Here is a 19,941-nt window from a genome sequence, read left to right on the forward strand (position 1 = left end):
GGACTGAACCAGAAGCATTTCACCCCTGCTTGAATGCTGGAGAAGAGATCCTAGCTGACCTCTAAGATCAAGAAATATTGTTATTGTTATCAAGTCCACCATCCCTTACTGTTGAACTGCCTCCATGGTAGAAGACCCAGGAAGATTAGGCTTCTGAAAGCCAGCACAAAAACCTAGATTGAGGTTTGCTAAAATCCATGTTGATAAGTCACAAGGCTTTTGGGAGATTGTTCTTTGGACAGATGAAACAAAATTCAAGCTTTTTGATAAGTCAGAGCAACTCAGTGGTTCTAAACACCAAGATATCTTTCCAGGTGTCTGTCAAATTCCTGAACCCGTATGGCTGTGCATTTTTTGGATATGTTTGTATATATATATTAGCAGCTGGGAAACTGAAAAGCAAAGCACCACCCAGTGCCATCTTTATTCTTACAAACTAAACTAGGCAGGCTGTCCCAGTCCAAGTTTTTGTTTGAAGTAAGTACATCACTTGCCCAAGAAAAAAGATAAAAAGAAAGGGGAAAGTGGTTAGAAAAATATCCATTGAATCTGTTAAAATCCATTTTGTCTTTCTTTTTGTAAAATAAATGATGACATTGTGTTATATTTCATGTGTTGTTGTCCATCTGAGGTTGTATTTACCCACTTTTAAGAACTGCTAAGGACCAGATAATTTTTTACTATGTCTTGATATATGAAACTATAGAACTCAAAGTCGGTTTACTTTTTTTTTTTCATGACAGTATGTTAGGCTCAATTCCTATTGCAAAATAAGGAGATTTCTTTCTGTCCCTCCCTGCTGTTATATTGCCTGTACACTTCAGTGAAGGGAAACCTTTTTCATGTATACCAGGGAGTCCTAGTGAAATAATGGAATTGGCTTGAAAAGCATAAACAATGTTGGGCAGAGCTATGCGGTCCTGTGGTTAGAAGCAAAGAAATAGTCAGGACCTTATAGTGCAAACTTTGGGACTTTCAGGCTCATATGAATGGACAGGGGGAGGGGAGGGGAGGAGAGGAACCTGTGTGAAGAGAAAGGTTCCTGCTACACTGATTTCCATACACACACCTTTTCTAATGCTATCAGGTCTGGACTATAAAAAACTGAATTAGAGTAGCTGGGGCCATCTGAAATTTTGTGTTCCAGACCTGGTTGTTCTGTCTCATCAGTAAAACTCTTTTTAAATGGCTTTGTTTTATTGTGGTATTGCTTTTGTCCTTTGCTCTCAGGTAATTGTTTTGAAGCCTGGTGCAAACATTTTTATACTGTTATACATTACAACATAAACTGGCTTATAATTTCAATTCTTCTCAAGGAAGAGGATCACTGAGAGAATGAATTGATGGCTTGAGTGGTAGGGGGCTCTTAAACTAAGGGAAGCTCTAACTTCCTACCTGTGAACTTTCTCATTTGTCTGACAGTGGCTGGCACTCCTTTGCTTCCTCAATCCCTTTACTTTACTTTACTTGTTCTTATGCCCATCTATTTTCTCAGAGAAGGCAATAAATCAAAAATAGTTGCAAATTGAAAGAAGAACAGCAAAACTGAAGGACTTTGTAAGAGTTTCTGTCTACAGGGTTGTTGCCAACATTACTGGATCTCTGAGATTATGTATGTGCATATTATGACATCACCAGGCAGTTTCCCCATCTCTACGTATGTTAATATTAATGTGTAGACCTATCATCCTGTGTCAGCAGAATACTACATTGTGCTAATCTTCCACTAGATTGATATTTCTGTGTCAAAAACAAACTATCCACTATATAAGCCAGGTATGTGATCTCTTCCTCAGTCCAAACCATAGAGGTTAGCTTCAAATGACTAGATGGAGCAAGCAAGTCATGTTCATAGTAAATGTTAGCCACTAGGAACTTGCCAGATCCCTGCCTTGGAGTATATTATCACCTGCCCTATAATGAAAGTGTTGATCATCTATTTAGCATGTGTTGTGCAGGATAAAGAGGAAAGCACAATTTTAACAGTGGACAACTACAGACAAGTTCAGGCTTCCACTACAGCAGGCTGGGAATGGAATAGTTGGTGAGCATCTTCATAGCAGGTTAAGTGGAATGTGAGAATGAGACTAAATGTTAATAGGTAACAACAGTAAGGATAACACTTTGCAGAGACAGACTATTTTCTTTCTATCCTCTTTCTGCTTTTTTACAGTAATAAAGGGAAAGAAAAATATCAAGGTATGGCTAGGGATTATGAATGGGCTGTTGGTCATCAGATGTTTCATGTGGAGCTGTGCAGTTGGGGAAAAATCCATCTGTTTATTTTAAACTTATCATGTCATCCACAGGTTCCTTCTAGTCACAACTAACCTAAAGAGCATTCCTAAAAACAAAATCAAGGGATGTTCTTTGGTGAACTATCGAAGTCTACTTATTGGATGATGCAGTAAGTTTAAAAAAGCTATGGCTTGTAAACAAGCAATCTCATTATGGTGCTTCTAAAGGGCAGGAGTCCTTTGAGGGATTCACTTGAATCCTTGATTTAATACAGCAGGATACTTTTTATATTCTTGTTCGTCTAGGTTTTTTAGGTGGTAAAAAAGCCTTTTGTGTCCTTTCAGAAATTGAGGTATTTGGTTGTGCTAGGTAAATGTTTTTGTTTAAACCTAGCCTTCTAAAAGGTTGTAGAAATGTTGTCTTTGACGTGAGGAGATCCTATTTTTAATATCTAGAAAAACTATCAAATGATGCAAGGGAGCTGCTTATAAATGAAAAGCGTGGGGAACGTGTTATGTTTTAATGGCTGAAAAAGAACAATAATGAGGGAAGCTGCCCCCAAAGGAGGAAAAAAAAAGAGGCGTAGATCAGGACAGATTTTTCTAAGCTGATGCCTTCCTGATGGGTTCCTGATGGCTCATGATTCCTGCAGTCAGTCTACATGACAAGTGATGTGAGTAGTCATTCATCCCCAGGTTAAGCCAAGCTCTGTTAAAAGATGGAGAGAGAAAAATTAGACTGTTCATTTCATTTCCCATCTCACCCCCACCTTTAGAATACTCCAATACTTTGATGACTCAACTGAACCTGACATTAAAGGAGAGGGAAGAAACTTCCTGTTTCTGGAAACTTCCTGTGATCATATAACTGAACAGTTTTGAGATTTCACAATGCTTTCCGTTTCCTAATTAGGACATGCTTTAAAGGGAACAGTTGGCATTCCCGTTGGTGAGGGCCATGTGTTACCTGCAGCCGGCCAAGTCGAGAATGAGCCTGATTTTTCTCTTACCTACGTTTTGCAATCGGCAGCTGCTCCGAACAGGTGCTGGCTCTCTTTAGAGCAGATGGCACCAAAAGTGAGTTTGTTGGCAAGTGCCTCTGCAGAGCAACCCTTCTTCTCACACATATTGATGTGTATGCAACGTGTCACACTCAGTCAGACCCAATTTCTTTTGCTATAGAGCACTTCAGTTTGCAATAGAAGGCCAGTGAGAGGAAGGCTCTGACTTGGCCTGGTAACTATTGTGATCTGAGAAGGGTTGTAGTTTAAGGACCAGACCAAATGCTTTCAGGCTTTCCCTACTATGATATCCAATTCACTTAAAGAAACATGTATTGATGGGCCCTTAATAAACAATGAAATATCTTTAGATTGATATTCAAGCTTGAGTGTTTTGAATTTTTTTTAAAAGAGGTAGTGCAGTTTATTCCAATCAGAGATACTTTCTTCAGCAAACAGACATTAAAAACATGGTCCACTGAGATTGGTCCTAGAGTGAAATAGGCAATTCAACCTGGGTAATATTGATTGTAGCTTACTTGTTTTGCCTAATTTCCCCTTTCCCACATTTCATTTTAAATCAGTGGTCCCCAAGTTTTGTGGCTTGATGGCCCGGGGGTGGAGGAAGGGGGGAGCTGAGCCTGGCAAGTGGCAGGTGGGCGCACAACTCAATGTGCAAACAGTGGGTCATCCTGCACACTCATCTGTGCACAGCTCGACTTATACAAGTTGACCTGTGTGTGCATATGCATGCGTGCTGGCCCGCTGCTCACATAGCCTGGTTGGGGACCTCTGTTTTAAATGATACATGCTTCTGCCCTTTCCTGTATCCAAAAAGCAAGTTATTTGATCAAGTAAAAAAAAGTGAGTGGTGTATCTCTGTAATCAGTCTGTGGTTTTTATCTTTGGTACCCATTAATGAGGATCTCACAGAATTTGGTCTTTGTAAATTATGATGTGAACTATCTTGTTCTGTGAGGTTAGAACTACCAGATCTAAAATTTGCATTTACTGTATTTGTTTAATTTTATGGTGCAGTTCTTAATTTAAGAAATATTCTGGAAGTTTTTGTATTTTTGTCTTAAATGTATTCACAAATTTGTATATGTAGCTAAAATATGCTAAGAAATATATTTCCAGTGAGAAAATAGATATAGAAGTAACATATTCATGTACAGATATGCCGAATCCTTTTTTAAATTCCCCATTACAGTGGGAATTCAATAGAATTAATTTCAGGTTGAAAATGACACAGCCCATAAATAGCCATAAAGAGACTGATTTGCCCATCATTGGCTATCAGTTGCTTTCTCCCCTCAGTGAGAGACTTTAAACCTGGCAAAGAAGGCTAGACGATGATTGGCTGCATATTCAAATACTGTATCTGCTTATGCCATTTATTAGTAGTCAGCAATAATAAATAGTACAGGAAATGCCTGCTTCTTCAGATGGTCAATGCAATGGACAAAATGTTATTTAAATTACAACTCCTTGTATAATGGACTAAATTTGTTTTTGTTTTTTTTCAAGACAGACAAAATATAGACAGATATAATATATATCAATTTACTTCATGGGTATAATTACATAAATGATGCTTTATGTGTGCCTGTTTATTTACATATTGAAATGACATAAAATTGATGCAATAGATGTAAGTACACAATTACTCAAATAATGTAAAAGATGGTCAGTAACATAAATTTGGTGCAGTGGATGTTCAGATTGAAAAGATAGCCTATTTGCACCAAATGGTATATTAAAGGTTTGACTTCTAGTCACTAGCATGGGGAGGGGAGAAAGCGGAGGTACATGATGAAATAAGCATTGTAACATTACAACGCAATCTCCCCCCTTTTTTGTGTGTGTGCCATGACATATGCCAAGAGCAGACTTTCCATTGAATAGTGCTTGCTTTGTCATTCTGATGAGTCAAATTCTTGAAGTGCCTCTGCTATAGGCTGGAGTTTTTACTATACCAACTTTAAATGTCAGCTAGGAAAGAGGACCTAGCTAATCTTGATTGGTGTCAAAAGATTGAGCTTTCTGGTTAGCACTGGAATATGAATCCGGCAGGAAATTCTGGGATGGCAGGCTCGATTGGAGAATTGAAGAAATATCCCAGAAGGTAACAGTGGCAAATCAGAAGTCAAGCTCATTTTTAAAAAGCAACACTGCTTTGTAATGAAAACACTCAACCAAAGAATTAAAAGTGTAGCTACAAAAGAAAAGAAAGCAGAGCCCAACAGACACGTATGGGACTTTTGTTGTCTCATATGGTGCTGAAATTTCTGTTGAATGAGATATGTGTGGGTCGACCTTGGTCAATGCTGTTCTTGATACATGATAATGTAATAGAAATAAGAAATAGTGTTTATAACACTCTATTGTATTTTTAATGTCTTGCTTTTTTATTTCTGCAAATTGTAACTTGCCCTAAGTTACTAACTGAACTAAACAGAACATGTTTCTAATAAATAAATCATATATTACACCAACCCAGAGACTAGCCTATACAGTTTCATTTGCTTAACGTGCTGAGTTACAAAGAAACCAACCACGTTACTACTAATCAGTTTAATGTGTCGTGCAAATGCATCTGTTCAATCTTTGACCATGGTTTGTGTTCATGGAGCTGACTTTCTGGTTTCATAGATACGCCTGTTTCCGTGTGGCATGTACTGACTTTTCCATAGCAGAATACTATATAATGGCAAACAGCGTAAAATGCCACCTTTTGTGACATAACTGGAGTCTCTTTCTAACACATTCAGAATAAAGTTCAGATTTAGTAGTTTAGTATAGAGGCATCAACCACAAAAAGTGTGTGATTTTTTTCCTGCTTATCATCATCTCAAGGGAGCATTCAGCCTTTTCAAGTGTTTTAGCATAACCATTAGCTTTAAACTATTCACTGTAGCATGATCTAAACATTCAAAGGCATTGCTGAGTTCAATGAAGCATGGATAAACCTCTATCTTATGGCGGCCAACTGATCTCATGCCCCTTTTTTGAAACCTATGTATTCATTTAATATTTTTCTCTCCATTGTTCTTTGTAAGATCTTCAATAAGCTGTTTATATAATGATTTACAAATTCTTAGTCATTTATCTGTTCTCTTGTATCTTTTTTTCTTCCGCACAAATATACAAACCATTTTCCCCTAATATCTAGGCCACACTGTTTTGTTCCATAGCTACCTCTTGGCACAGAACTGTTAATACTTTAGCTACCTCTTCTCATACAGCTTCAAACAATTTGGTAGTGCTTTCTGCTTGACAGCTGGTCTATAGCTTTTCATACCTCACTTTTTAGTAGTCAATTCTGAATATGTCCTTTCTCTACAAATGTTTCCATCATTCTACAATCCTGCCTGTAAAAGTACTTTATCCTCTTCTGCAGTTAAATGGTACTTATTCCCAACTAACTATTTTTGATTTTTAGTCCCTAATTTAACCTGGAATAATGGTTTATGTAAATTTTTATTTGCATCTTTTGTTTTGTATTATTTATAAATGCATTGTGCTTCTTTTTACAGTTTTAGTATTGGTACTTTTAATATTTTAAATTGTTTTGCAGTCCATCAAGGGAAACTCTGGCCATTGGGGTGGTGAAAATTATTTTGCATCTGGTCTTGATAGGTGCATGCTCTGCGAAGTGTGGAAATGGAGAGAATAACAATAGCTTTTATTCCTTTGCTTAAATTGAAGCAGTTATAACATGGGATGCACAGGGAAGAGAAGTGTTCATTGTGTTATTCTGTCAACTGAAGCAGTTAGACACAGGGCTAACTAAAAATGGAATCCCTCTCTTGCTTTGTAGTGTACGTGTAACTTGAACCATTTGCTTCCCCTTTTCATACCTCACAGCAGGTTTTCTTTCAGGACCCTGTTGCTCTGAAGTCACTGGTATCTAAACTAATGGCTCCAGTTTGTGTAAAAAGGCGCCAATTAGTACCTCCAGAGACTGAATACCTCAGCTCTGGAATGTGCTAAAAGACCATATCTGCTTCATACCATCAGATAACCATAATGATTCTCAAGATGAACTCCATTCCTTTGGCATTCCCATGCAGTTTCTGGTCAACAGTAGAAAAGGGGCTTCTTTTGCCTTTGGAAGGGATTTTTCCCTCAGTCCTCCACTTTAATTTATATCACTGGGATTTTCTGGAGTGATCCTCCATTCAACCATTAACCAGATTTAACTCTGCTTACCTTTTTTGAGGTCAGTCAAATTGTGCTCATCCAGACAAGGAGCACAACCAGGAGCACTAACTTTATTATAAGAAACCATTAAACAGAATCTTGCCAGACTGAAAATATTTCTCTCATCCTCTCTTTTTAGCTTCTTGGGAAACTAGACAGGATCCCTTCTGAAATGTTTCCCATGCTTTTCCCTCATCTGTGGACTTTGTTCCCTTTGTTGTCCTGGCTGTAGGTGTGTGTGTGTGTGTGTGTGTGTGTGTGTGTGTGTGTCTCCCAAGGTCATAACAAGGTCTCCCACATACCATCACGTTGGCTAAGTGCCGATACCTTCTCAGAAGCTTGCATTCAAGTGTACCTTAATCTTCTTTGTTTAAGCTTCGATTCCTGGAGTATTTTTTTCCTCCATGGCTACATCACATTTATTCAAGCCAGAGGAAAAAGAACTGACCAGAAGGGGTTAGTGCATTTCCTTTCTCCCTGGGCACCAAGATCCCCATGCTAGCTTGGTTTTGCTGTTCATTTTAAACAAACAACTGGAGTCGAGGCAACCAGATGAGGCTGACATCTGCTTCTTCGACTCTTGCCAAGTCATTGCTGTTCCATAGCTAGCATGGATGAGAGAGTTCTACCGATGCCAAGTTCTCTTGGAAAGGCACAGTGCATTCTTCACGTCTCTCTCTCTCTCCCTGTCTCTCCCTCTTCCACTGGTTTTGTTCCTTTCCTCCAGTATACTAAAGGAGTGCCTCTGAGGTACATACGAAGCTGCTTAAAAAAAATGTAAAGAACTTCTCAAAGGGCTGGCCCTATTTAGTGAGAAAAACAAGAGCCTAAGAGGTGATCTAACAGCCCTCATGAGGAGATCATGCCACAAAAGAAAACCATTTCTGCCAAAGAGGCAGTACCTGTAAGCATTGAAGGATAAATTAGGTTCAGATGAAGAGCTTAAAATTGTAAGATAGCAGAATTCTGGGAACACGGCCCTTAAACAGTCACTGAAGCACATTCTCTCTGCACAAATTCAAAAAAAAAAAAGTATATTCAGCACTTTGACAGAAGGGGGGGCACATCAGGTTTCGGGGGTTCGCTCTCGCTGTTTACGAGCGATTGCGTGCTCCTGCTCCCCAGGATTTTCCCGTGACCCGAGTGGCCAGAGTACTCGGGACTTGGGCCTTCGGCTGATGTTATGTAATGCCAGGTCCGCGGTTAATAAAGCCCCCTGATCTCAGATCTTATTCAGGAAGGGACCGTGGACCTTATGGGCATTACGGAGACCTGGTTGGGCACCGAAGGGGGGGTTCCCCTAGTGGAGATGTGCCCGCCAGGTTTCCGAGCATTCCATCAGCTGAGGGCCCAGATAGGGGTGGCGGGGTGGCGGTTATTATTAAGGAGAGTCTTGAACCGAGGGAAACCACTGTGCCTCAGATAGCTGGGTGTGAATCCCTCTATATGAAGTGGGGTCGTAGGACTCAGGTGGGCTTGCTGATCACGTACCTGGCTCCTTGCTGCGTGACAACAGCCCTGCCTGAGCTGTTGGAGTTGCTGGCCGGGTTGGCAGTTGAAACCCCTACTGTTGGTCATGGGGGATTTCAATTTGCCATCAGCCGGCGTGGCATCCTCGGCGACTCAGGAGTTCATGGCTTCCATGACGGCCATGGACCTGATTCAATTAATTGACGGCCCTACCCACGTCGGGGGAAGGCACCCTAGACTTGATTTTTATCTCTGGCCAGTGGTTGAATGATCTGGTTTTAAATGATTTAGTTGTCGAACCTTTGTCATGGTCAGATCATTTTCTCCTTCGTCTAAACTTTCTGACCACTACCCACCACCGCAGGGAGATGGAACCAATGCGCTGGTTCCGTCCCAGGCGCCTGATGGACCCGGAGAGGTTCCTGACGGAGCTTGGGCCGTTTCCCGAGCACCTGGCCCATGACACGACTGAAGAACTAGTTGCGGCCTGGGAACAGGCCGCGGCTGGAGCTTTGGACCGTGTCGTGCCTTTGCGGCCTCTGACCCGGCGTCGGTCTCAACCAGCTCCTTGGTTCTCCGAGGAGCTGAGGGAGATGAAACGCCGGAGAAGACGCCTAGAGAGTGTCTGGAGATCCAGCCGTTCTGAGGCTGACCGGACACTAGTTAGGTCCTATAGCAGGACCTACCTAGTGGCATTGAGAGATGCAAAACGTTCCTACGTTTCCTCCCTCATTGCGTCGGCAGATAACCGCCCGGCCGCCCTGTTTCGGGTGACCCGCTCTCTCCTTCAACAGGAGGGGCGGGAGGACCCCCTACAAGGGCGTGCCGAGGAGTTTAACGGTTATCTATACGATAAAATCGTTCAGCTTCGGGACGGATTGGATCAAAATTGGGTAGATCCAGGCGAGGTTCGAGACCCGTCTTGTTGAGGTGGTTTGGGATGATTTTGATCCTGTGACTCCGAGGACATGGACAGGTTGCTGGGTAGGCTGAATGCCACCACATGTTTACTGGATCCGTGCCTCCTGGTTAGTACTGGCTACTCAGGAGGTGACACGAGGCTGGCTCCAGGGATTACAAATGCTTCTTTGCGGAGGGGTCTTTCCGCTGCCTTGAAAGAGGCGGTGGTGAGACCCTCCTCAAGAAGCCTTCCTGGACCCAGCTGTTTTAGGGAATTACCGCCAGTCTCCAATCTTCGCCACGGCGAAGGTTGTAGAGAGTGTGGCGGCATGTCAGCTACCCCAGTACCTGGATGAAGCTGTCTATCTAGACCCGTTCCAGTCCGGCTTCCGGCCCGGATACAGTACGGAGACAGCTTTGGTCACACTGGTGGATGATCTCCTCTGCCCTGGTCCTATTAGACCTCTCAGCGGCTTTTGATACCATCGACCATGGTATCCTGCTGCGCCGGTTGGAGGGGTTGGGAGTGGGGGGCACCGTTTATCGGCGGTTCTCCTCCTACCTCTCTGATCGGACGCAGACGGTGTTGACAGGGGGGCAGAGATCGACTCCAAGGTGCCTCGTGTGGGGTGCCGCAGGGGTCGATTCTCTCACCCCTCCTGTTCAACATCTATATGAAGCCGCTGGGTGAGATCATCAGTGGCTTTGGGGTGAGATACCAACTGTACGCTGATGACATTCAGCTGTACTTTTCCACCCCGGGCCACCCCAGTGAAGCTGTCAAAGTACTGTCCCGGTGTGTGGAAGCCGTACGGGTCTGGATGGGGAGAAACAGGCTCAAACTTAATCCCTCCAAGACGGAGTGGCTGTGGATGCTGGCACCTTGGTTCAGTCAGCTGCAGATGCGGCTGTCTATCGGGGGTGAGTCATTGGCCCCGATGGAGAAGGTACGCAACTTGGGCGTGCTCCTGGATGGTCGGTTGTTCTTTGAAGATCATTTGGCGACCGTCTCCAGGAGAGCTTTTTATCAGGTTCGCCTGATCCGCCAGTTGCGTCCCTTCCTGAACCGGGATGCCTTATGCACGATCACTCATGCTCTCGTTACCTCTCGCCTGGACTACTGCAATGTTTCTACATGGGGCTCCCTTGAAGAGCACCGGAGACTTCAGCTAGTCCAGAATGCGGCTGCTGGGTTATTGAGGGAGCGGTTCGAGCTCCCACGTAACACCTATCCTGCGCAGACTGCACTGGCTACCTGTTGTTTTCGGGTGCGCTTCAAGGTATTGGTTACCACCTTTAAAGCGCCCATGGCTTAGGACCGGGCTATCTACGGGACCGCCTACTGCCGGCCTCTATCTCCCATCATCCGGTGCGTTCCCACAGAGAGGGACTCTTCAGGGTGCCGTCAGCCAAACAGTGTCGACTGGCGGCCCCAGGGGAGGGCCTTCTGTGGGGCTCCACCCTGTGGAACGAACTTCCCTCGGCTTCGACAACTACCTGACCTTAGGACCTTTCGCCGCGAACTTAAAACCTATTTATTTCGTATGGCTGGACTAGCTTGATTTTTACCTTTAATTTTAATTGAATTTGATGGGTTTTTAAATTTTTGTAATTTTATGGGGGTGTATATTATTTTAATTTTTGGGCAAATTTAAATCAGTTTTTTAAGGGTTGTTTTAACTATTGTGTATGTCTGTATTTTATCTGCCTGTTCACTGCCCTGAGTCCTTCGGGAGAAGGGCGGTATACAAATTAAAATATTATTATTATTATTATTATTATTACTTTTATATGTATACACGTATAAACAAATTTCAGTGAAGAACAAAGAAAGCTGCTTCATGATAGTAAGATCAATGACCCAAGTAGCTCAATGATGCTCCTCAGAAGACATAGTCACTCCCACCCCTTCTTGGAGAAATCACAGCAGAACAGGTTCACCTGGATGTGCTTTGGAGAACAGAAACTTAATTCTTGGACAGGTTAGGAGGACAGACAGACCGTAGAAGAAAGAGGAAAACTTCAACAGTTTCTCAAAGAGAAGATGACCTAGAGAAGTGAGTGTAGGACTGCTGAAAAAATCCAATGGAAGGAATTCTTTCAAGATTTTGCCTTTTTTAGTGGAGGGGAATTTAACAGAAGCGTGGAATGCCAGTGAAACTACAGACTACTGGAAAAATTATTGTACAATAGAGAATTAGACCACCACATGTACCCCATGGCTACCTTATAGCTAAATTAAGAACCATATACCTTACCCATGGAAAAATTTTCAACATGCTATTTTTCTTTTAAATTATTTTTAAAATAAATTCTCTGTCACCAAGTTTAATAAGAACCCTAGATAGAATAGAATTTTTATTGGCCAAGTGTGATTGGACACACAAGGAATTTGTCTTGGTGCATATGCTCTCAGTGTACATAAAAGAAAAGATACGTTCATCAAGGTACAACATTTACAACACAATTGATGGTCAATATATCAATATAAATCATAAGGATTGCCAGCAACAAGTTATAGTCATACAGTCATAAGTGGACAGAGATTGGTGATGGGAAGTATGAAACGATTAATAGTAGTGCAGATTCAGTAAATAGTCTGACAGTGTTGAGGGAATTATTTGTTTAGCAGAGTGATGTTTAGATGTTTAAAGGCACTATTTCTGCTTCAAGTGCTATAGATTCTTCTTAATTTTTGATAGCTGAAAAAAGTTGCATAATGTGAACTTTGATTTTGTAAATAAAAGAATTGTCTGAAGTTCTCAATGGCTCATGGAAATCATAATTCATTGCAGATATTTTAGTAATTGTTTTGCTAGCAGATCCCTGTGAGGAAGAGCATGGAAATCAGCTAGCTCTGATATGTTCTTGGCATCTAATAAAATTCCCAATTTTATTTGATGCCAAAAACATATTTGCAAACTAAGATTGAAAGTTGATCCTGCAGCATGGGGACTTGTGGGCTTTTATCTGTTAGGAAAATTATAAGCTGACAGAATCTTTTCTGCCAGCTGGATCTGGACGCTGGACCAAGTTGCATCTCCAATCTTAAATGATGGGTCCCTAGGAGAAGAGACTTTGAACTTTCCAAAACCATATCATATTATTCTAGATGTTGCTCAGAAGCAACCCAGCTTCAAGCAAATTCTACTTTTTGCTTCCCCGATCCACTGAAATCTGGCATCAAAAGCACAAACACATTTAATTGGTATCAAAATTAAAGCTAGACTGCCAATGTAGGCAGTTCTGAGAATCTGAAAGTTGAAGTTTATATGTCTCAAGGATGCCCATCTGGGAAAAGTTTCCCTAATATTTGTGCATCTTAATGGTAAAAGCCGTTATCAGATTTTTACAGAATTTACAGAATAATAGGGTTGGAAGGAACTTTGGATGTCTTCTAATCCAACCCCGTGATCAAGCAGAATCTCTTTCTGTTCCTTCTAGAGCAGAGCTGTCAAACTCTTAGCCCACAGGCCAGATATGTCTCGTGCTGGCCACACCCATTTTAGCGAAGGGGGAAAAGTTCTGTTGTGTCATGTGACACCGCCGTGCCAATATGAGTTTGACACCCTTGTTCTAGAGGAAGCAAATATACTGTACATATCCAGAATATATCCAATTTTCTAATTATCTCACACCTTTGGGTGCTTATCACCCCATCTCTTGTTTTTGTAAAGTGGCATATTGGGTTGAATGAAAAGTAATCCCTTTAATGTTGCATATTGACAAAAGTACCAATGTATTAATGCTCTGACATTTTCTCTCTCACGTCAGTTCAAGGGGGCTTGCTGTGAGAAACTTCTATATTTTCTCCAAATTGAAGGAATATCCCCATGGGTACCTGTTTTTTTGCAAATGAAAAGGTGGAAATGACTGTCAGGATCTGACTGAAGAAACAAAATGTTGAATTCTTTCAGATTACTTTAATTGTCGTGGTAAAAAGTATGCAGTGAATGGTAGCAATTATGTAGAAAAGTAAATACTGATAATAAGAGAGTTCATTCCAAGGATTATTTTCCCATTTCATTTATTAAAATATCTCCATTTAAACTAAAGTTATGGAGATGAATGCTTTAGTTTTCATTCAACCAAAATATAGGAAAATATTTTACTGAGGATTTTTTATTATAAATGATAGGAAAGTATTAATACTCTCCACATTTTATCTTAAATCTCTTTGCAAGACCATTGCAAGGCCTGTAATTCTTCTATAGTAAACGAAAGCTATCACAGAACCATCTTTTCCTGTTGTCTTTAGATCATTTGTCCAAAGAATTGACTATAAGGGGCGTGCATAAGAGCACAAAAGTGCCTACCATTCCTGTCCTATTGTTCCCTTTATTATATCAAATTAATATAGCTAATATTAGCTAATAATAGCTAATAATTATTATTAGAATAGAATAGAATAGAATAGAATAGAATTTTATTGGCCAAGTGTGATTGGACACACAAGGAATTTGTCTTGGTGCATATGCTCTCAGTGTACATAAAAGAAAAGATACGTTCATCAAGGTACAACATTTACAACACAATTGATGATCAATATATCAATATAAATCATAAGGATTGCCAGCAACAAGTTATAGTCATACAGTCATAAGTGGAAAGAAATTGGTGATGGGAACTATGAAACGATTAGTAGTAGTGCAGATTCAGTAAATAGTCTGACAGTGTTGAGGGAATTATTTGTTTAGCAGAGTGATGGCCTTCGGGAAAAAACTGTTCTTGTGTCTAGTTGTTCTGGTGTGCAGCGCTCTATAGCGTCGTTTTGAGGGTAGGAGTTGAAACAGTTTATGTCCAGGATGCGAGGGATCTGCAAATATTTTCACGGCCCTCTTCTTGATTCGTGCAGTATACAGGTCCTCAATGGAATATAGCTAATGCATATTCTTTACATATATATATATATATATATATATATATATATATATATATATATATATATATATATAGGTCTTTGTTGTTCGGGTTTTCTCCGTAAAATTGGAAGTGTCTTGGCGGCGTTTCGACGAAGTCTCATTCGTCATCTTCAGGCTTCAACCGTGCTTCTGGGAGCAATGTGTGATCGCAGCTGTTTCTTCCTTTTAACTGCTAGTGGGGTTTGAACTGATTGGGTGGGAGCTTGGCTGTGCTCTGATTGGATGGGGGTTTTTCTGTGCTCTGATTGGCTGGGGGTGTGTCCTGTGTTGGTGGGGGCTTGGTTGTGCTCAGTCTAATCTGTGCTGCAGGGGGATTTGAGCTGGTGAGCTGCACTGCTGCTGTTTGGCTTCGTGTTCGTGGTCGTGCTACATCTTCGTAGTGGGTGTCAGTCTGCTGCATGTATGGATTGGAGGGGTTTGAAGTGGCTAATGTTGCAGCTGCGGTCTGGCTTCTGGTCCTTGGTCGTGCTTCCTGATCAGTGTGGGTTTGGGTGTGCTTTCTGGGTGGATGTGTGGTGGTGACATCCTGTGTGACATCCTGTGTGGACATCCTGTGTGGACCCGAACAACCAAAGACCTATATACAAACACCCGTGAAAACCTCAGAAAACATATATATATATATATATATATATATATATATATATATATATATATATATATATATATATATATATATATATATATATATATATATATATATATATATATATATGTAGGTCTTTGGTTGTTGGGTTTTCTCCGTAAAATTGGAAATGTCTTGGCGGCGTTTCGTCGAACTCTCATTCGTCATCTTCAGGCTTCACCTTCGTGCTTCTGGGACCAATGTGTGATCGCAGCTGTTTCTTCCTTTTAACTGCTAGTGGGGGTTTGAACTGATTGGGTGGGAGCTTGGCTGTGCTCTGATTGGATGGAGGTTTTTTTGTGCTCTGATTGGCTGGGGGTGTGTCCTGTTTGGGTGGGGGCTTGGTTGTGCTCAATTTAGTCTGTGTTGCAGGGGGATTTGAGCTGGTGAGCTGCATAGCTGTTGTTTGGCTTTGTGGTGGTGCTACATCTTCATAGTGGGTGTCAGTCTGCTGCATGTATGGATTGGAGGGGTTTGAAATGGCTAATGTTGCAGCTGCGGTCTGGCTTCTGGTCCTTGGTCGTGCTTCATGATCAGTGTGGGTTTGGGTCTGCTTTCTGGGTGGATGTGCGGTGGTGACATCCTGTGTGGACCTCGTGAGTGTGGGTCTGGTGTCATTCCTCGTGTTAGGGACTCGTTTGTCAATAAGGCGGGTTTCAAATGGCTGGTAGGCGGGAGGTATCATCTCGTTTGTTCATGCTGTGTGGGCGTTTTCTATCTCAATGGCTTCTCTGATTATTCTGTTGTTAAAGTGTTCAGTTTTGGCGATAGTTCTGGTCTTTTAAAGTCAATATCATGTCCTGTGACTTTAAAGTGTTGGCCCAGGGAAGAAGTTGGTTCCTTCTTTTTGAATGAGTTCTTGTGTTCTTCAATGCGTGCACTTATTCTTCTGTTGGTTTGTCCAATGTATGTGGTGGGGCAGGCGGTGCATGGGATTTCATATACTCCTTGATTTTCTAACTCAATTTTGTCTTTGGGGTTTCTTAGGATGGTGGATATTTTTGGTTTGTGCAGAATGCTGTCTTGATGTTGTGTTTGTGGAGGATCTTGCTGATTCTGTCTGTGGTGCCTTTTATATATGGGAGGAGGGCTGTGCTTTTCTTGTTCTCTGTCTTGGATTTTAGTGGGGGTTCTTTTGGATTAGCTTGGTAATCTTATTTCTTTGGAATCCATTGGATGTTAGTACGTTAGTGAGAGTGTCTAGTTCGGTTTTAGGTGTTGTTCATCAGCTAAGCATTTTGTTCTGGAGATGAGTGTCTTGGCTACGGAGTTGATCTGTGCTGGTGGTGACATCCTGTGTGGACCTCGTGAGTGTGGGTCTGGTGTCATTCCTCGTGTTAGGGACTCGTTTGTCAATAAGGCGGGTTTCAAATGGCTGGTAGGCGGGAGGTATCATCTCGTTTGTTCATGCTGTGTGGGCGTATTTCTATCTCAATGGCTTCTCTGATTATTCTGTTGTTAAAGTGTTCAGTTTTGGCGATAGTTCTGGTCTTTTTAAAGTCAATATCTTGTCCTGTGACTTTAAAGTGTTGGACCAGGGAAGAAGTTGGTTCCTCTTTTTTGAATGAGTTCTTGTGTTCTTCAATGCGTGCACTTATTCTTCTGTTGGTTTGTCCAATGTATGTGGTGGGGCAGGCGGTGCATGGGATTTCATATACTCCTTGATTTTCTAACTCAATTTTGTCTTTGGGGTTTCTTAGGATGGTGGATATTTTTTGGTTTGTGCAGGATGCTGTCTTGTTGTTGTGTTTGTGGAGGATCTTGCTGATTCTGTCTGTGGTGCCTTTTATATATGCGAGGAGGGCTGTGCCGTTTTCTTGTTCTCTGTTTTGGATTTTAGTGGGGGGTTCTTTTGGATTATCTTGGTAATCTTATTTCTTTGGAATCCATTGTGTGTTAGTACGTTAGTGAGAGTGTCTAGTTCGGTTTTAGGTGTTGTTCATCAGCTAAGCATTTTGTTCTGGAGATGAGTGTCTTGGCTACGGAGTTGATCTGTGCTGGGTGGTGGTGTGAGTGCGTGCAGATAGCGGTTTGTGTGTGTTTTCTTCTGGTAGATGGTGTGTCCTAGGGAGCCATTGGGTTTCTGTAGACTAAGACATCCAGGAAGGAAGTTGGTTGTTAACTTCTGTTTCCATGGTGAACTGTATTTTGGGGTGTAGGCTATTGAGGTGTGTGAGGAAGTTGTCAAGTTTTTCTTTCCCGTGTGGCCAGATTATGAAGGTGTCGTCTACATATCTGAGCCAGAGTTTGGGTTTGTGATCAGATTTTTCTAGAGCTTGGGTTTCAAAGTGTTCCATGTAGAGATTGGCAATGACAGGTGAGAGGGGTGATCCCATGGGTGCTCCTTCTACTTGTTTGTATTTTTGTCCATTATAGATGAAGTATGTGTTGGATAGGCAGTGGTTGGTCAGATCTAGGATGTGCTTGGGGGGGTTATATTTACATATATATATATACATATATATATATTCATGATATGTTTTTTACTTATGACAATGTTTATGTATACTGTTATGACAAAATTATATAAATTATATATATATATATATATATATATATATATATATATATATATATATATATATATATATATATATATATATATACATACAATATTCATATTTCTACAATTGTATCTAGTCACCTGCAAAAATTGGGGCTCAGGAATATTGATTAGATTTATAATCTGAAGGATTCTATTCAGATTAACTAATCCTTGATTTTTGACTATTATAAAGTGGCATGTCTCCCTTTCTACAGTGAGTAGACCAATGTCATCTAGGGAGCTTCTAACAAGTATGGATTTGAATTTGGGTTGCCCACTCCTAAGTTAATTCTCTATCCATCATGCTATATTTGCTCAAGTTCACATTAACCCTAGATTAAGAGCCAAGCATGTTCTCCATTAAACTGTTACATATTTTCTTTTTTTATCGAGTTCAAAGTTCTGTTATTAATCATTCATATGACTTCTTGTAAACATTCCTAATAAGATTCTTTCCTTCTCTTTCTTTCTTTTGTCTTTGGCAGGCATTGACAGAGAATAGTTGCGGGGTCATCACAACTGAAATCCGCGAGGCTCCAGAGTTCTATTATGCTGAAGCATATCATCAGCAGTACCTAAGCAAGCACCCTAATGGTTACTGTGGACTCAGAGGCACAGGGGTTTCCTGTCCTATTGGTATTAAAGGATGATCCTTACTCACAGGGCAATCATTCCCTAAACCACATGTCCAACTTAAAGAAATGTGTTTTGGATTTTTACCGCAGACTTCAGTGTAACTTTCACAAATATGAAATCAGTGGCATTTATTCTCAAGGAAAGGCATAGTATCAAGTAATGCAAAATTAATTGTGCAATCTTCCTTGGACTATATCCTTTTGAGTTTAGAGAGAGAAAAAAACCATTTTTAAATAGAAATAAATTCATTACATTTAGAAAATCTGCACAGGGGAGGAGGATTTTCTGCTTACACATAGTACTCTCTGCCTTTTCAGAAGATGAATAACCTCCTAAAACTGTGAAGGATTACTCTTAAAAATATAGGAACATCTGAAGTGGCCCAGTCCATGATGGTTTATATCAGAGACATGCAATTTCTGAAGCCATGAAGGCTATAATGGTCTTTCTATGGCACGTTGAGGGCTAAACTCCAGATGTGCAATAGCCATTGGTGCAGTGTTTAAAAGATGTATGATTTTTTAAACAAATGAATGCACAAACTATTGCAAGGATTAATGTTAAGGAAATTCTCACTCCTTAAGCACTCTCTCAACCTCTAAAATGAGAAGGAACAGTTTTAATTTTTTGGCTCTGTTCATTGGCCAGATTTGCAAAAGTGGTCATGATCATATGTGACATATAGGCTGTAATTTTGCACACTTATAATTTTGCTGAACATGTATGCATCAGAATCCCATTAGTGCCATGTGGATAAGATTTGGTGGGACTTTTTATAATATAAGGTAACATAACTTTTACATTAATACTATAAGCTGAAGAGTCAAGGCAAATGTACGCATATCAAGTTTAAGTAACAAGAAAGGATATTAGCAAAATTATTGGGGGGAATGTTTCCTGGGAATGAATTGAATTTGAGAAACAGGAGGCAAGGGCAGGGTTAGTATCTCCACACCTCTCCCATTTCTTTACTCAAAATATCCAATCTTGCAATTCACTTTATAAATTAGCACCAGAGATACAATATTAACAACTAGCTATTAGCCTGATAGCTCTGCCCCAGGTTGTGGTACCATTTTATATATGCTTTTTGAAGTCAACTGCTAAATAAATTTCAAGTGGGAACATTATGTAGCTATAACTACCCTTAAAAACTATTACATGTTGCAAGAAATTGGGTATTTGCTGAAAGTGAGGGATGTGAGAACATTGATATTGTTTCTTAATTGATTTCTCAGCTTGATTCTGAAATGTAAAAAGAAAGCTTGAAGTTTTATGAAGTTTTCCATTCACAGATTTCTTTCATGCCCCAAATATTTGTACACTGAGAGCATCTGCACCAAGACAAATTCCTTGTGTGTCCAATCACACTTGGCCAATAAAATTCTATTCTATTCTA

The 19,941-nt window shown here is 40.8% G+C and overlaps 1 protein-coding gene across 1 annotated transcript in view; it reads left to right on the top strand.

The window, feature by feature from the left end:
• Positions 1 to 19,941, top strand: part of MSRA (methionine sulfoxide reductase A) — a 229,097-nt gene extending 209,156 nt beyond the window's left edge. The window contains exon 6 of the mRNA XM_058164824.1: positions 18,392 to 19,941. Coding sequence (XP_058020807.1) covers positions 18,392 to 18,556 — 165 coding nt within the window. The 3' untranslated portion in view covers positions 18,557 to 19,941. The remainder of the gene's footprint in view (positions 1 to 18,391) is intronic.

The sequence above is a fragment of the Ahaetulla prasina genome, chromosome 1, assembly GCF_028640845.1.
Source record: "Ahaetulla prasina isolate Xishuangbanna chromosome 1, ASM2864084v1, whole genome shotgun sequence".
In the NCBI taxonomy this organism is placed as follows: domain Eukaryota; kingdom Metazoa; phylum Chordata; class Lepidosauria; order Squamata; family Colubridae; genus Ahaetulla; species Ahaetulla prasina.